We start from the raw sequence: 17,759 nt of genomic DNA on the forward strand, positions 1-17,759 counted from the left end.
CCCCTTTTCCTTCTTTCAAAAAAAAGACCCTTTCTTGACTTTTCTCCCAAGTCTTGTATATAGTCATCACTTCCCTGGGTTTCAACTAAGAATGTATCTAGGCCATACTTGAATCATTTGGTGCCGACAAAATGTTTATCCATTATTTTCTTTCATTTGAAAACTATGAGAATATTTGTCATAAACTTAAGATATTAAAGTTGATGCTATACCTATCTGGAAAATAATAAATAGAAATTGCTAAAACATCCTAATGTTAAGAAGAGCACAAGATATGATTAAAATGTTCATAATTTTATTATTCAAGAAATGGTAAGGTCCTCAAAAATTTCCTAGAGTCTTGAACAACAATTCATTATTTATTACCTTTGAGAAAGGAAAGATGTTGACTTTGGTTAGATTCAGTGTCTGGAAATAGGAGTGTGGGTTTTCTCTAGATGAACTTTCTATACAGTGTAACCATCTATTGGAATTTTATGACTCAGCTGAAAAAAGAAAAAAAAAGATTAATTGTATCTGGGTAAGTTTGTAAGAGAAACTATGTAATAGTACTTGATACCATGCAATTTATATACAGTTGCTCAATTTGTATGAAGTTGCTTTTATATACAGCAAACCAGGTGGACACCAGAGGTGCATTCCCAGACTCCTAACTCCACTAGCTTAGACCAGATTTCCTGTTTTATTCACCTCCAGCAGCTCGCATAGCACCTGATCCCTAGTTGCTGCTCAGTAAATGCTGCTTGGATGGTTGAGTGAATAATATCAATTAGCTGAGCACTGAGAATGCAAAGCTGAGCAAAATCACATAATATCCTTCCCACAGTCTAGGGAGAGACATATTAACAAAATGCAAAGTTGCAATTACAATGAATGCTCAGAAAAAAAGAAAATGGTGCTATCAGTGTCTCAAGAACAGGGATTTCACCAGACTGGGGAAATGCTTCCTGAAGCCCTACTGTTCAAAATAATATCTGAAGGATAAATAAAGATTGATTAGAAAACTAGGGAGGTAAGAATAGCCTAGATGGATAGAATAGCATGTGCAAAGATTCTGTTGCAGAGGGAACGTGGCAAGTACAAGGAACTGAACAAAGACCAATGCTGGTAGGGTGGTGGGTGAAGAAATAACTGATGACAGATGGGACTAGAAATGCGACAGGACCATACTGTGTAGGGACTCACAAGCCCTGTAAGGAGCTCTGTCTTTATCCTAAGAGTAAGGGGAAAGGCTTTAAAGAATTTTATTTAGATTAAAATTAAAATTAAAAAATTGTTCTGGCAGCAATGAGGGGGAAAAAATTGGAGTGTGCTAGAATGGATGCATGTGGGGTACTAAGAACTTTGTGGTAGTGTGAGCAGGAGATATTAACTTGGCATAGACTGTAGAGGCATCGTAGAGGATCCGAGGAGTGGATGGATTTAAGAGATATTTAGAAGGCATATTGATAGATGTTGGTGATGCATTGCATATATTGGGCAAGGTGTGAGAGATATCAAGAATAACTCCTAGGTTCTGGCTTGACACATGGAGGGGTTGTGGTGCCCGTCACTGAGATAGAGAATGCTGGAAGATGATCGGTCTGCAGGTGGAAGATTATGAGTTTGTCTTTGAAAATGATGAGTTCCTTTTAAAATTATCTTTTTCCTACATTCTTTTATACTTTTTTCAGCTTCCTTTTCTTTTTCTCAGCCACCGCCTTCCCCAACTTCCCACGAGACGTCTGTGTTTTTCCACTCCCAACCAATTTAAGTGTTGGTACTCTCCATGGTTCTGACCTGAGCCTCCAGCTTCTTTAATCACTCTAAATCTGCGCTGTTCAATGAGATAGCCATATGCAGCTATTGGGCATTTGAAATGTAGCTCATCCAAATTAAGATGTGCCATAAATGTTAAATGCACACAGGATTTCAAAGACATAGCATTAAAAATAATTTTAAAATAAAATTATTAATAAGATTTTTATATCAATTATATGTTGAAATGGTAATATTTTGTATATACTGGGTTAAGTAAAATATATTATTACTTTCTTAATGTGGTTACTAGAAAATTTAAAATTACATATGTGGCTCACTGTATATTTTCAGTGGACAGCACTGCTCCAGACAGTGACCCTATTATCACCTCATTCTTGTCTGTTTGAGCCCACAGAACTGCTTACCATCCCCAGAACATTTCAAATCATTTTATGTCTCATACACTTTCCTTTTCTTGAAGTTTGTTGCTCTTTTTAACTACTAGATTAGATATGATTTCTAGTTCTTTGTTCAGAGCAAATATCTCCACAGCTATAGAAAACTTTCCCGATTCCTTAATTTAGAATTAAACATTTCTGTCTTGGAGTGTTACATGCTCTGTTAATATCGTTATTACAGCTAATTCACATAGTCGTATTTTGTTTTATATTTGTTTATCTCTCTAGCCAGATTTTGAGTGTCTGAAAAGTGCAGGTGTAGGATGATATATGTCTGTAATTATGTAACCGTGTACTTGGTATCAGGTTGGTGTTCAATGACAGTCTGTGGAAAACAATTGAATCTACACATATTAAACATCCACCATGTGCCTGAGTGGTTATGACTTAGGTGTTTTACAGACAATATCTTGAATCCTCTCAGCAATCCTGTAAGGTAGATATAATTGTCTTCATTTTGCATATGAGGATCTTGCAAAAGCTTAAACTCTTAGTAGATTGTAGAGCTAGGATTCAACTAGAGTGAATGACTCCAGAGCTATATTTTTTTCCCTGTGATTTCATACATGCTAACAAATGGATTTTCATACATGCTAAAAAGTGGAGATTATATTCCTACATCATAAAATGGGAAAAAATAGCTATTTCCTAAGATTGTTAGATTAAATGAGATAATATATATAAAGTGTTCAGGGCAGTACTTGGAAATATTTGGTTTAATTAAACGTTGGCTTCTTGCAATCTTGAGGCCCATAGCATAGAGGTCCTTAATTATGGAAGAGGACAAATTAAGCTAACCTTTGTGATTTCCCTACACATGCTCACTCACATTCACACTTGTACTGAAGTAGAGAAATAATAAGTAGTATCTGAGCATTCAATGTGCATGCGTACCTGTGTGTGTGTGTGTGTGTGTGTGTGTGTGTGTGTGTGTGTGTGTGTGTGTGTGTGTGTATTGATGAGAACTGGGTCAGGAATAATAGCAGAAAAGGAATAAAGTCTGGAGTCTTATGCTGCCTTGGAAAATTCCCAGAAAATCATTCTGAGTAGAGTGCTGACTCTTCTCTTCTTGTTCTGTCTTACCCAGCTATGGTATTTTACCATCAGGAACACTTTCTTTACCAATGCAGGAATCTTTGTAGGAAAGAGAAAGCAGAAATGTGAAAGGGTAAACATTAATCGTAGGCCAATACTGGTCTGCAGGTCCTATGTTGAGATACGAGTTTCCTGAGAAATAAACTTAAGCAAGTGAAATGTGAAGATATGTTGCTATGGAGCTGTGTTCAGATAAGAGAAAGTGATGCTTCTGTAAGCTTCATATCCCCGTATTTTCCCTGAAAAAGCAATATTAAGAAATCTCTCAGTTGCTACTGGTACTTAACCAAGGCTGAAAGGAGCACCTGAGCTCAAAATTAAGACATTTAGTTTTCCTCTTGATTCTTCTGGTTTAAACATTTCAAGGTAATGACCAAACCAATGTCCCTGTGTTCTGTCAGAGGAAACTTTCTTAAAACTGTGTGCTCTTTTTAGATCAAATACACAGATAAATACTAAGTAGGGTAGAGTTTCCACTGCTTAAAAAAACTCAAAATGTCCTCCAAATGTATAATATGTACTATATAATATCATCTGTATATCACATACATATATGTATATATGTGTGTATATATATAACATTTAAAAGTCTTCTGATTCATTTCTACCAAACTACAGATAAAAGGGACAGGGGATGAATAGAATAAGGGAATTTAGGGCCTATTATTATTATTATTATTAGTTTAATGGTATGTTTACCTCTCAGACTAGTCCTTTGAATTAAGGAGAGCAGTCTTAAACTTCTCTGTATTTACTTCATTACCCTCCACATAGCAAGTACTTGATGTTTATTTGAGTAATGGAAACAGTCACCTACATGCAGTGTAACCCACAAGGATATTCCAACTTGAGTGGAGAGCACAAGAAGTGAAAATATTCACTTCTTTGAAGTGAAAACTTGGACTCTTTAGGAAACTGAATATTCTCCAGCACTTAAACCAAATTTTGAGATTAAGAATACAGCTTCAAATTTAGGGAGAAATTTTACACCTGATTTTATATTGAGAGAAATTTCATGGCCAAGAATATGTAACAAGTAATAATGGCAATATCCTGGCTGCTCCAGAAAATTTAATATGTATAGAAAAATAAGCACAATCTTGAATTTTAAAGGGAAAAAATTCAAGTTGATTTACCTGCCAGACTGACTTGTACTCAAAAGGATGAACAGAAAGTACTTTTAAGTTCAATCCACTCAAATACCAAAGCACCATAAACACTCACAATTAAGTGATTTTGAGGTAACCTCCCTGGGACTCAGGTTTCTTAGCTGTGAAATGCAGGCATTTGAGTGCAATGCCCTCATTCAGCTCTGTAATGCCTGAAATCTGTGATGGGCCTGCCGCACTGTAGACAGTGTTAATTGAAAATGTTTCTGACTTTCAGTACATCTTGACTAATAGTGACTTACATCATAAGAACTCTTTTTGTTGAGCAAACAGAATATTTGAAGGTAGATAGTCCATGACAGAATCGGCAGCTCAAAAAAATTGTCCAGGAACCAGACTCTTAAATTTTTTCTGCATCATCTTTTTCAACTGTTGGCATTCGTCCAAGAGGTTGTTATCTTATGGCTACAAGATAGTTATCATAGCTCAAAGCAGGAGAGAAGGGGCAGAGGGAAAGATCTCTCTTTTCATCCAGTAAAGTCTTCATAGCTCATTTGTTAAAACTTGGCCAAAGGACCAACTTAGACTATCAGTGGCAAAGGGAAAAGAGAATCTGGACTTGCAATAGTCCAATTATCATTTGTTCCATACTCCTGAGGGCAAAGAAGAGCTGCCCATGACTTAAACAGATCAGAGTTCTCTAACAGCAGGGAAGGAAACAGGGGAGAGGATGGTCATTGGGTAGAAAACAAAATGTGTCTGCCAGAAGCACTTAATAAAAGTTTGTTGAATGAACACATGAGGGCTGCATTATGACTTTCATGGATCCTAAACACTTTGCCTTTGTGGGCCCCTTACTCCAAAATATGTATATGTATATTTGTCTTTATATCTACTCAGATGTGAAATACAGTTTTTAATATATATGTTATATCTACTCAGATGTGAAATACTGTTTCTATATCTGCTTAGATGTGAAATACTGTTAAATTAAAAAGGAAACATTTTTGTCAACCCTAAATACTGTTGCTGCTACACCTGGTGGATAATTCCATACTAGGTCTATGTTGTTCTTCTAACTGGATTGTAAACACTTGTGTGCAGTGAGAGTGTACTAGTTTCATTGTTTCTCATTAAAGCCTCAACTGCATCCTTATGCATCTAAAAGCTGCTCAACAAATATTACTGAGCTGACCTAACATATCACTGTTTCTTCCTCTAGGGTGAACCAGGTCCTCCTGGTTCTTATGGTCCTCCAGGAGTCCCTGGTATTGGACAGCAAGGTATTAAGGTAAAGATACTTATTTCTTTGACTACTGATGATTATTGAATCTATTGTAGGGGCTAGAAGAGCTGTGATTTGAACTCTGCTCAGCCTTACTCTCATAAATACAAGGAGGCTGCCTGCAGAAGTTACTTACAGTCAGGATGCTTGGACACTGAAGTGCCCTCGTCATGAGCAGTTACTACAAGAATAATAAATATACTTTTTTATTTGGTTGGAAGGAAAAATTTGTTTGTCTCCAAATACCCACCCTCTTGCCAATGTATATCTAGTTCTGCTGAGTTTTCATGAACTTTGAATGTTAACATGTAAAATGTTATTGGGACATGAAACATCTTAACATGTCGACTATCATCTGCTCACATTAAATAAGCCCACAGGGGCAGAAACCAGAAGAACTGTGACACTGAAAAGTAAATGCTGACAGAAAGGTTTGTAGGGAATTAGAAAGGACTGGAACACCCAACACCCTGGTGTGCTGTGCATCACACAGGATGTCACAGAGAAGAACTGCTTATTTTAAATGGTTTTCTATGTTGTTGGGACAATAAGACTTTGATGCAGGACTAAAACAGAGCAGTATAAAACAGTGTACTTCGAATGTACTCAAATGTCACCATGGATGACATTTAGACAATGAGCACATTGAGACCTCGGGGAATGTGGAGTTTATATTGGCAGAGTTATTGGAGAAGGGTTCTGAAGGATAGCAAGTGTGAAATAGAACCGAAAGAAGAGGTGAAATGGGTGGGGTGGGGATGAGGAAAGGGCGGCATTCTAGGATGGTGGTGAGGGAAGGAAACAGCGTGAGCATTGTTCGCTTGGGCATCTCAGTTACCAGAATGAATGACACACAGTTCATCCTGTCAATTACTACACAACAGTTTCTGAAAGCTGAAAGTGCCATATTGCATTCAGACAAGAAGGGATGATGAACATTTTAGGGTAATTGTTTACTTAAATTCAAGCCACTTCTCTTCTAGAATTTTTTTATCTTTATGAATGTGAAAAGTTTGGCTGTTCTGCTATGTATCTTTGTTGAAATCTCCAGAGTATTTTGTTATATCTTTATTCTTCACTTAAAAGCTCAAACTTTCATTCAATTATTTTTTCTCTTAGGGGGAAAGAGGCCAAGAAGGAAGAATAGGGGCTCCAGGACCAATTGGTGTTGGTGAGCCAGGCCAGCCAGTAAGTAGCAAGAAATTCTAATGAAATAAAAAAGGACAAATATAGTTCTTATGTGCTCCTTCTGGTTAAAATAAATGGTTAAATTAATCCATGTTGTATCTTTTTGGACAACAAAAGACAATAAATATGCGAGGGCCAGATTCAAGTGTCATTTTTCATAATACTTTAAAACAGAGACACATACACACAAACGCATGCACGCGCGCACGCGCTCACACACACACACACACACACACACACACACACACGGTATGTATAACTGGCTCTCTGTTACTGTAATCTTGTACAAGATTAATCAGCTTGTCCAAGAAGAAAAGAACTCTCATGTGTCAAAATTTCTTAGGAGACAGAAGATCTGGGTTCAAGCCTAATAGCTGTAATTTGTAGTTCATTTTTCTATAACCATGAGAAATTCACTGACAATGAGGACTTTGCTCATTATCTAATTCATGAGTATATTCTAAAGCTAGTATTGATAATGGTAGACAGGTAATACCTGTGTTATTCGCATTTTCTATCTTCTGTAGCTTTGAAGTTTCCTATTATTGGAGAAGGAAAAAAATATTTCTATCAAAAGAGATCTGGAGATAAAATGAATAAAACATAATTCTTGTAGTATAAGAATCTTCTCAACTTTTCAAGTAATCATTCTCCTAGGAAAGAATAGTGACTGACTCACTGGGGTACAAACAAAAATATAGGTAGTCTCCCAATTTGGTTTTGTAGCACATAGTTCCTTATGTATAAATAAAAACAGAAATGTGCTTTCTTGCTGTACTCCGAGAGTGAAATGGGAGCATACTATTTGAGAGTTAGGCTTTTCGCTAATGTCTGGATACACTAATTCAAAAAAGAAAGCATCATATGGAGGGAAACCACACTAGACTAATTACCCCAAGATCAGTGATTGGATCCCAGATTCCAATAACTAGGTAGTGCTCTTAAAGGTGAACCACTGAGACAGAAGAAAACGAACTCCCTTGCGGACACTGCTGGTTCTTCACTGGAAAGGCTGGAAACTAGAAAACTAAAGGGACGTCATCCAGAAAGACACAAGCCCAGATATATGGCTCTGTGTCTCGGGAGTACAGCAGAGAATTTGGGAAGTTTTTAACAGGAATAAACAAGAATCTTTTCACAGTGCTTTGAATAAGGGGGAATAAAAATGAGCCAGATAACTAACTAACTAACTAACTAACTAACTAACTAACTAACTACCTACCTACCTACCTACCTACCTACCTAACTAACTAACTAAAAAATATAGAGAAGATAAACAAATCTTAACATTTTGCTACACTTGCTTCAGCTTTTCTTAAGAGGACATAAAATATTATGAATACAGAAGACATAATCTCTTTCAGAAAATAGAAGAGGAAGAAATACTTTCCAACTTATTTTATGAGGCTAGTTTTTCCAATACCAAAAACAAGACAGTGATGATCCCTGAGAAGAAAACTATAGAACAATATTCCTCATCACTATAGACATAAAACTCCTTACAAAATATTAGCAAATAGCCATATGTAAAAAGAATTAAACAGCATGACAAATTGGAGTTCATTCCATAAATGCAAGGCTGATTTAATAATTGAAAACCAATCGATGTAATGTGAAAAGAGAAAGATCAGAGTCATATAAAGAAAAAATAGAAAAGCATTTAACAAAATTCAAAATCCTCATAAACCCTGATAAAAACTCTCAGAAACTAGAAATAAAGCAGAAATTTCTTCAACTTAAAAAACAAACAAACAAACAAAAAAATGAAAAAACCCTACAGCTAACATTATACTTAATGGTGAAAGATTGGATACTTTCCTTTAAGATCAAAAATAAGACAAGGATTTCTGCTCTCACCAATCTTATTTAATGTAGTACTAGAAGTTCTAGCCAGCACAATAAGGCAAGAAAAAGAAATAAAAGGCATAGAGATCAAAAAGAAGAAATAAAGCTTGTCCCTATTTGCAGATGACATAATGGCCTTCATAGAAAATCCCCAGAAATCTATAAAAAGCCTAGAACTAACAGCTGAGTTCAGTAAGGTAATAGGATGCAAGCTCAACATACAATATCTATTTTGCTTCTCTGTTCTAGCAACAAATACAGAAACTATAATCTTTAATTATATGATTACCACTAGTTTTGTACTGGTCTGAAAGATGACTGATTCATAAAAAATAAATTGGTTCAGGGGCTCAGGGTAATCTGTTTTTTTTGTGCAAGGTTATTCAGAGTGCTATTGGTAAAAAATTACATACTGAAGTAGAACTATAATTATTTTGAGGCTAAAAATAAAGTATGTGGCACTGTTTGAATATTATAGACAATTTTTATTTTTAATATATTATCTTTAATACTTGCAATGTACATTAAAACCATTTTATTGATTATTCACACTTTTTAGATTATTAAAGAAAGTAAGATAATGGATACTCATATTTTATCTTGTTAATGTCTCAAATAAAGCATTTCACTGATCGGTCTGTGTTAACTGATAATTAGGTGCCTCAATTATATTTTTTTATTAGAAGTTTTCATTACACACCAAATAAGTATGTTATAGTTGTAATTGGTTCTCATGGCCTTTGTAAAGGACACTGAGTTCTTTACAGAAGCATTTCTGTCTTTAAAAAATGATCTGTTAGTACCATCTTAATAAATTAAAACTATAGTTCATCTAACCCAAGGAGCTGCTCTTTCTCCTCTCTGGTTAACAATCTTCTATCCTGACTGCTCACTCAGAAAACTGGAGAATATACTGATGGTATGGAATATTACTCTGACAGTTTACAGTAACTAAACCTTGGCTCTCTATTTTTTAAAAAATGCCCTTAAGTGATTACTCATGAGCATTAACTCTATTCTCAGCATCTTGGAACACATGGCTCTTACAAGCCTCCATTATTTTCACTTTCACCTTAGCTGATGTATTCTAGAAATGCAGAGACGGAAAGAAGATTCGGTTTATTCGTGCAATGTGCCTCTTTCCACATTGCTTAATATAAACCATTCACTATATTCTTTGTAAAAACTTCCATAAAAAGATATTTTTAGCAACTGCAGGACTCAAGTAAAATAAGTTTGATAGTGATAACGATATTTATTGAGTGTTTGATATGAAAGAGCTTTAAATCTATCTGACTTTACATTATATTGAGGTTGAGGTAGGTACCATAATTCTGATGAGGATGTTGAGCTTTAGAAAGATTGAAGGTCACACTGCTAATACTATATGGCAGAGCTAGGACTTGAACCTCAGTCCAAATGGCACCCAAATCAACTTTTAATTATTGTGCAAAACTATAAACACCATGAGACAGGGAGCAGGTCTGTCTTTTCTTAGAACATAGCAAAGACATCTATGGCCATACCACCCTGAACACACCCAATCTTGTCTGATCTCGGAAGAACCTAGCAGAAAGCCTTGAACCTACTAGGCATTTGGAACATATTTGTTGAATAAATGCAAAAAAAAAAAAAAAAGAATCAGCTTGAAAATGGACTTCTTTGCATTTAATGTAAGTTACATTATTTTTATTTGTCATATCATTGGGGAAGAAGACAATTTGTCAATATTTTTTTGTTAGAGTGTGTGATGTTTGCTAAGCACTGTCTGTTTAGTCTGCAATCTAGTTTTCGTGTTTATGTTTATTTTTCCCCTAGTTAACTGCTCTAACATTAGAGTAAACTGTCATGAAGATTATTGCTTTGATTAAGGTCTCGGACAGTTAAAAGCTAGGTTTCCCATAAACACTGCAATTTAAATTAAATAATAGCTTTAAAAAAAATAAATGTACTAAATTGGCTAGGCATAAATACTAATGAAGATTGCCTTTTAAAATATACAATGTCAGGGAAAGGCCAAAAAAGTTAAATACTGAGATATAGTTCTTGTAAACTTTCTTGTAAGCTTCCAGTTGTAATCTGTAATCTCTTTTTTTTTTTTTCACAGATCCATAATTATGATCTATCACTGATTAGCATAATGCTCCATCCTAGTTCTGCTACCAGGCTTGAGTAGGAAGCATCTCTTAAATTACTCTGGGTTATTGGGCATTGAGCCATCATTCAGAGTGTCTGCAGTCTGCTGGCTTTGTAGCTTCTGAGCAATTCAGCAGATTCTGTTATGTCATAGGTTTACTTCCCTAGCAAGTGAGCCCTAATTGTCTTTTTAGTTTTATTCAAGGAAAAACTCCAGTTTGTTCTTCTAAAATTCTTGTTGTTAGTCCTTTTTCTACTTTTTGGCCTTCTGGCCAAGATACACAAGAGGGAAAATTTGTAGCCTTTTAAAATACCTTGCTGTTATCCTTTATTTTTTTAGTTAGTACATTTCCTGCCACTCCACTTCAGAGCCTGAGACTGCATTGTTTTTCTTTCCTTATGTGAGAAGTTCTCACCTTTCCTAGTGCCTTTCTGAGCAAGTTACATGGACTTCTTAATTTTAATCATTGAGATTGAAAATCATGTTTCCCCTTAATGATTCTATCAAGATTTCTATTTATGCTTAAACTTCCAATGGAGTAAAATAGTGTTTTTTTAAATTCTGTTCTTAGTTTTCATTTTTTAAATTATTTTTCACTTACAGATGACATACAATATTATATTTCAACTAGTTCTTGAAAGATTTCAAGTTTGAATCCAATTTTATTAAGATACAAATTAAAATACATGTAAACAGAATTCAATGTTTTAAAACAGCTGTGCAGTGATTTCTTCATAGGACTCTCCTCATAATTAAATTACTAAATCACTTTGCATCCTTCTCCAGGGCACAATGTCCCAGAGTTTTACTCTTTCCTCATAGAATTTATTTCTTAATTCGTATTCTGCAGCATCAGTTAATTTCTATTTTTCTCTAATTTGAAGACACCGGAATAGAACATCTTATGCCAAGTGGAATGAACATTTAATACAATGGGAATTTTACTCTTCACAACTCTGTGATTCTACTGATCAGTATGCAGCTTAATCAAAAGATTCTTGCTAAATAGGACTATATCGTTGCCATGCCCACGTGAAAATATAACTATTTTCCTTCTTCTCCTTCCCTCTTCTCTCTGCCCTCTACCCTCCTTCCATTCTTCCTTCTCTCCTCCTGCTCCTCATTCTCTCTTATCCTAACCAGGGTCTCCGTGGTCCTGAGGGAGCACCAGGAGAAAGGGGCTTACCTGGAGAAGGATTTCCAGGACCAAAGGTAACAATACCTTCTGTACTAAGAAAAAGTGTTTCATTTTGCATAGTCGTAAATTACAAATTTTTAAAAAATGTGTCCTAGACAATTATCAAAAGTGAAATATTTTCCTATCTTCACTCTATTAAATGAGAGAATATGTAAATTTCCCCTTAACCTGAAACTATAGGAAATTTTGCAATTATAAATAAGTAATTAAAACTTATATTTTATTGCATATGAAATTAGAAAAATCTCTTAAAGTAGTTTGTGGCCATTAAAGCCACGGTGATAGATAGAATCTTTATACCCAGAAGTTAAGTTATTGAGTGTAGCTATGACAAAGCTTTACTCAGATTTATTTTGTGAAACAGAGACAAGAAGTAGTCTTATAAATCAATTTGTAATAGTATTGCCATTAGTATAATAAAAAAGGAAATATGGATGGGAGGAGGGAACTGGAATTACCTTATTACCACAAGGAGCACAATGTTATGAAAGACCTACCTTTTACTTGGCAATTCAGAATTTAAATGTTTCTATCTCTTCCCACATATAGTTCTTAGAGCTCAAGTTCCTTTAGACCAGGAATTGGCAAACTTTTTCTGTAAATGGCTGGACAGTAAATATTTTAGGCTTTGTAAACCACATGGCATCTTTTGCAACTATTTAACTCTGCTGTTGTAGCATGAAAGCAGCCATAAACAATGTAGTATAAATAAATGAGTGTGGCTGTGTTTCAATAAAGTATTTAAAAAAAAAGCAGGCAATGGGCTGGATTTGGCCAATGGGCTATAGATTGCTGATCCCTGGTCTAGGCTGTTACTCAATATCTATGGTACATTTGCCAAAGGCCACACAGGAAATGATTTTCCAAAATACTTTGGTCTGTGTCAGCAAAATTTCAGAGTAAGTAAGGATACGTTTTGGAGTCCTTTGTCCTTTTTTAAAGTCTTTCCCCCAAACACACACACATGCATACACACACTGCCCAGAGAAGTACATGCTCTTTTATGTGTCTAAGACCTTCCACTTCAGTCATTCAGTCAGGTCACTAAGATATTCTCAGTATGGCCTCACACTCTAAAATTGCCTCTTCTTAGCATCTTCTATCATGATCAATATTCAATGATCTATGAGAAACCTGAATATTAACTAGAGAGAAATTAATTAGGTAAAACAAATAATTCATACCACATTGTGAGTGACTGCTGGGTTGAATTTTAAGAAAGGCCTTTTTAAACAAATTTTAATTTGATGTAATAAATGGAAATAACATGTTCAATAAAGGTGATATTATTAATGCCCTTGACTAACAAAAGTGTCACTATCAGAAGACAGAGGCCAGCAATTTGGCATGACACTTCAGAAAATTTTGTAATATACAGTTTCTTGAATTTTTGGACAGGGGGAGGGGGCATAGAGTAAATTTCTATTTATGTGTAGCCCAAAAATATCTGAAAATTTCAAATAGCCAGAAGTATTTCTCTTTTCAATCTGTGGGGTTTTAAGATGAATAAATAAGTGAGAAATGAATAAGTGAAACACTAAGAAGCATATTGCAGGGCATGTCTTAGTGACAGGTTCAACTGTGTGATATAACGCTACATTCCTGTTGATGATAACCCACAGCACAGCATTGCCCTCTATCTCATCAAAGAAAGAACACACTATATTCAGTGTTGTTTTAGGGTTGACTTTATGCAATTATACACTGTGGTAGCGTCAGAATATTTCACTCCCCAACAAGCAGGCCCAAAGGGAGTTTTCTTTTTGTGCTACTTGGGTTTGCTTTGCAATGATGTAGGGCTGACGTGAAGATATCATATAGAGAAGCAAAGGTATATTTTTCTGTTTCCTAGGTTCCTTGAAAATGTCCTTTGATTTTACTCTCCATTCAAATGAATTCATGAAATGAATGCTATTTCTGATCGCTTATATATATTTTTTCATGTAAAAGCACAAATTGTTACGACTTCGTTGATATGACATTATGACCAGAGATATTCACGTGGGTCATGTGACTATATCCAAGAATATTTTATGTTAATTCTTTTAAAACTAAATTTTCAGTGAATGTTCATAAATTCTGATATAAAACATTTAATATTCAATCCTAGCAAGTAGTAGTTTGTATACTAATATCAGAGACGAATTTGCATTGTGTGATGGATCCAGTTGCAGTAATGTTAAAGAAATGAAAGATTGATTCAGTCAGTTGTGCTATATGATTGATTAGGTCCCGCATATCCAGATATTTCTGATTATATTGAGAATAGAGCTCTATTTCAACTTAGTGATGCTGCATATGTGTTCTGCTTAGACAAGAGTCCTTCCTGTTTAAGAGTGTTAAGATACAAATCTTGGAGTTACAAATCTTAGAATCAGTAAGAACTACCCATTTGCAGTGAGCAATGAATTTAGTTGCTTTGAATGCTTTGACTGTTTTAAAATCTTGATTTCTATAGTACACTGATATTCCTCCCATATACTTTCAGGGTGAAAAAGGTTCTGAAGGACCAATTGGTCCACAAGGATTACAAGGCCTGTCAATCAAAGGGGACAAGGTACTGCGTATAAAAGATGCCAATAAAATTATTTTTAAGTTTTTCTTTATGGATGTACATTTATGAACCGTATACAACTTGACAGCCATACCACACAGGTGTCCAGTTAATTATAATGCAAGTATATATAAGATATATTATTATGTAGGATGAATTATGATCTAGAAAATCCCATTATGTGTATTTACAGTAATGTCTCATTTATTTGGGTTCTGACTTCCAATAATCTTATCATCAGCCAAGAAGATTTGAAGCTAAACGTTAGCAAAAGAGACCTCTACTTAATAAAAATAGCTGCTAAAAACGTACTGACTTGACTTTATTACAGCAGTATATAGCCATCCATAGGCTTTTGCTAAAAACTATTACCTTAAAATGGGGCTAAAATAAGAAAATTCATTTAAGAAAACTAGTTTTGATGCCCTTCAGCAAGGACCAACAGGAATCAGCCTGTAGTCGAACAAATTTAGGTTTATTGACTCATCGCAGCAAGGGAGACCATATACCATGGGGAACTGATCACAGCTCAGTAAGTAGATAAAAGATTTTTTCTATGATTTGGACTTGTATTAGGTGATTTGGCGAAGTGTCTCAGAAAATACAAATTGGCTCTGGATTGGATGCTATCAGGAAGTGGGGTCATTTTAAGACTGGCTATTTTAATGAATCTTATCTAACAGGTGGGAAAAATGGAGCCAGGCTTATTTGTAACTGGTAAAGAAGTAGCAGTTACTCATTTTAGCCAGTATTGGGGAATGTTTGATCTTTCTTTTAAGGGAGAGGTGTAGACATTGTTTTCTGGTTTTGTCTGAGCTCAGACATGACTATGAGAGGTCTTGCTTTTGTCTTGGTTCACTGTACAGAATGGCCATATCTGATACTGGTATTCTGTAAAATTGTTTATGTTCAACACCATGGCCAACTTGCCACTGATTTCTTCTTTTTCACTAGTTCCTTTTTTTTTTTTTTATAAATACCTGCGGATTATAACCAGATTATACCCAGATTAGAAGTAGGGATAAGGCCAGTGATAGTAGCTACTGGAGGCCCTAAATACCAGTGAGAAGGGACAACTGCCAGAGGGGAGGGAATATAAGAAATGAAATGTGCAAAATATACAGATGTATCAAGTTGGAGTAATTACATGTCAATTTCAAAGCATATATATATGTATATATATGTATATATATATGTGTAGGTGTACACAAATATCATTATTCTAGCATATATGCTAGAATATATATATATGCTAGAATAATGATTGATATGCATGATTATCTTAGGTGTTGTTTTCCAATCTTGAATGACTTATTTCTTTTATTTACTGGTAGCTGTCTCTTCTGGGACTCTGTATTCAAATAGCAGAGATAGCGGTAAATAGTAAGTTATACCAATTTTAGATGTATTACAATTCTTGGTTCAAATAGCTCAGCTTTGATTGTAACTCCAGTTCCAATGTATTCTAAAAATATGTAATATGCTGTTTCTTCCTTTGGAGCAGTAAAAACTAAGTACAATAGAACTATTGTTTTATGAGTTCAGTAAGATAACTTTTCAAGGTATGATTGACATGACATTTGTGTTTTTACACCTGGAGCCCATGCAAAGAAAATACGTTGAAAGATCAGGACATTATCACATAGTAATTGCAAAGCTTTCATCTGCTAGTCCCTTACCAAATCAATACCGTCTTCCTTTTCCCTTCGTCCTTTGTTGCTTTTTTATTCTTTTATATATTGTATAACATTAAATTTAGAGACTTTGGCATCTGTTTCAAGTGATAAGATAAACACCTCTAGGATAAAGGCTTTCAAATATAACTGGTACAAAACAAGGAAGTAGTTTTGATACGGAGATTTAAATGTAAATATCCGCACAAAAGAGGATCTCACTTGTATGCTTATTGAATATTTGCGGCATAGGAGTTATGAGTTGGGTTCTGGAGTCAGAGAGAGAGTGGGCTTGAATTTCGCCTCTGCTATCCAACAGTGTGTAATTGGGGCATTATTTAACCTCATCTGGAAAATGGGGATCCCTACTTTCAGAGGGTTGTTGTGAGGATTGAACGAGTTGAAACATGAAAAGCATTTAGCACAGTGCCTGCTGCATGATAAGCAACCAAGTTCTGTCTAAATCAGAATAATTCAGCTCTGAATTAGAACTTGACTCCATTACATTTTCCTTCCATAATATTTATTTACACTGAGGAGTGATAAAAAGTGGAACACTAAAAAGCATATTCCAGCACATGTCTCAGGGATAGGTTCAACATACTTTTTAATGTCAGATAGAGTGTGATCTAATGATATACTTTTGTTCATAAACATTTATTTAACCCAGGCATTGGCAATCTATGGGACTGGCTGGCTGATTTGTAAATAAAGTGTTATTAGAACACAGGTACACTTGTTCATTTATGTATTGTCTATAGCTGCTTTTCAAACTGCCAAAGCAGCACTCATCAGTTATGAAAGAGACCTTATCATGCCCTCAAGCATAAAATATTTGTTGAAAGACACAAGGATGAATGAATATTGTTCTTCATACTAATAACGTGCATTCTGTTTCCCAAATTTATTTCATGAAAAGGAAAGGTAATGTTCTTTAATTTTGTTGCATTTACCTTAGATAATTTCTTAATTTTCAAAATGCATTTTAATAAGATTTGGAGAAAAATGAGATTTAGAAAATTTTAAAACATTTGTCCTCAATTTCTCAAATCCAAGTTTCCTTGTACCCTATGAATTTTACACTTTTAAATATTTCTGTTATGATCCTAACAGGAAGTGTTTGTGTCATATTGGTTCTTGTGAGAAAAATGATCGATAAATATAAGCTGATGCAAATTCTCACCAATTTAGACTAAATAGTAGAAATATCATTCAGTATTTTGACAGATTTGAACTACAAACTATTTAAAAGGAGTGGAGTTGGCTGACCTTGTCGAACCTTTTTATATTGTACAGATATTGCTTTTATTCCAGCATAATTCCTGATTAGCGAAGTATGAAAAAATTAGATTTTGCTTTATTGTTATATTTCTGGATTATTTTCTATACAGGGGGATTTGGGACCTGTGGGACCTCAAGGACCAATGGGCACTCCTGGAGTTGGGAGTCAAGGGGAACAGGTAATCAGTGCTTTTTC

At 34.9% G+C, this 17,759-nt stretch overlaps 1 protein-coding gene across 1 annotated transcript in view; it reads left to right on the top strand.

The window, feature by feature from the left end:
* The window catches only part of COL28A1 (collagen type XXVIII alpha 1 chain), a 135,393-nt gene that overhangs the window by 31,803 nt on the left and 85,831 nt on the right, over positions 1 to 17,759 (top strand). The window contains exons 11-15 of the mRNA XM_011364633.2: positions 5,625 to 5,693; positions 6,807 to 6,875; positions 12,001 to 12,069; positions 14,544 to 14,612; positions 17,674 to 17,742. Coding sequence (XP_011362935.1) covers positions 5,625 to 5,693; positions 6,807 to 6,875; positions 12,001 to 12,069; positions 14,544 to 14,612; positions 17,674 to 17,742 — 345 coding nt within the window. The remainder of the gene's footprint in view (positions 1 to 5,624; positions 5,694 to 6,806; positions 6,876 to 12,000; positions 12,070 to 14,543; positions 14,613 to 17,673; positions 17,743 to 17,759) is intronic.

The sequence above is a fragment of the Pteropus vampyrus genome, unplaced genomic scaffold (assembly GCF_000151845.1).
Source record: "Pteropus vampyrus isolate Shadow unplaced genomic scaffold, Pvam_2.0 Scaffold4, whole genome shotgun sequence".
Lineage (NCBI taxonomy): Eukaryota > Metazoa > Chordata > Mammalia > Chiroptera > Pteropodidae > Pteropus > Pteropus vampyrus.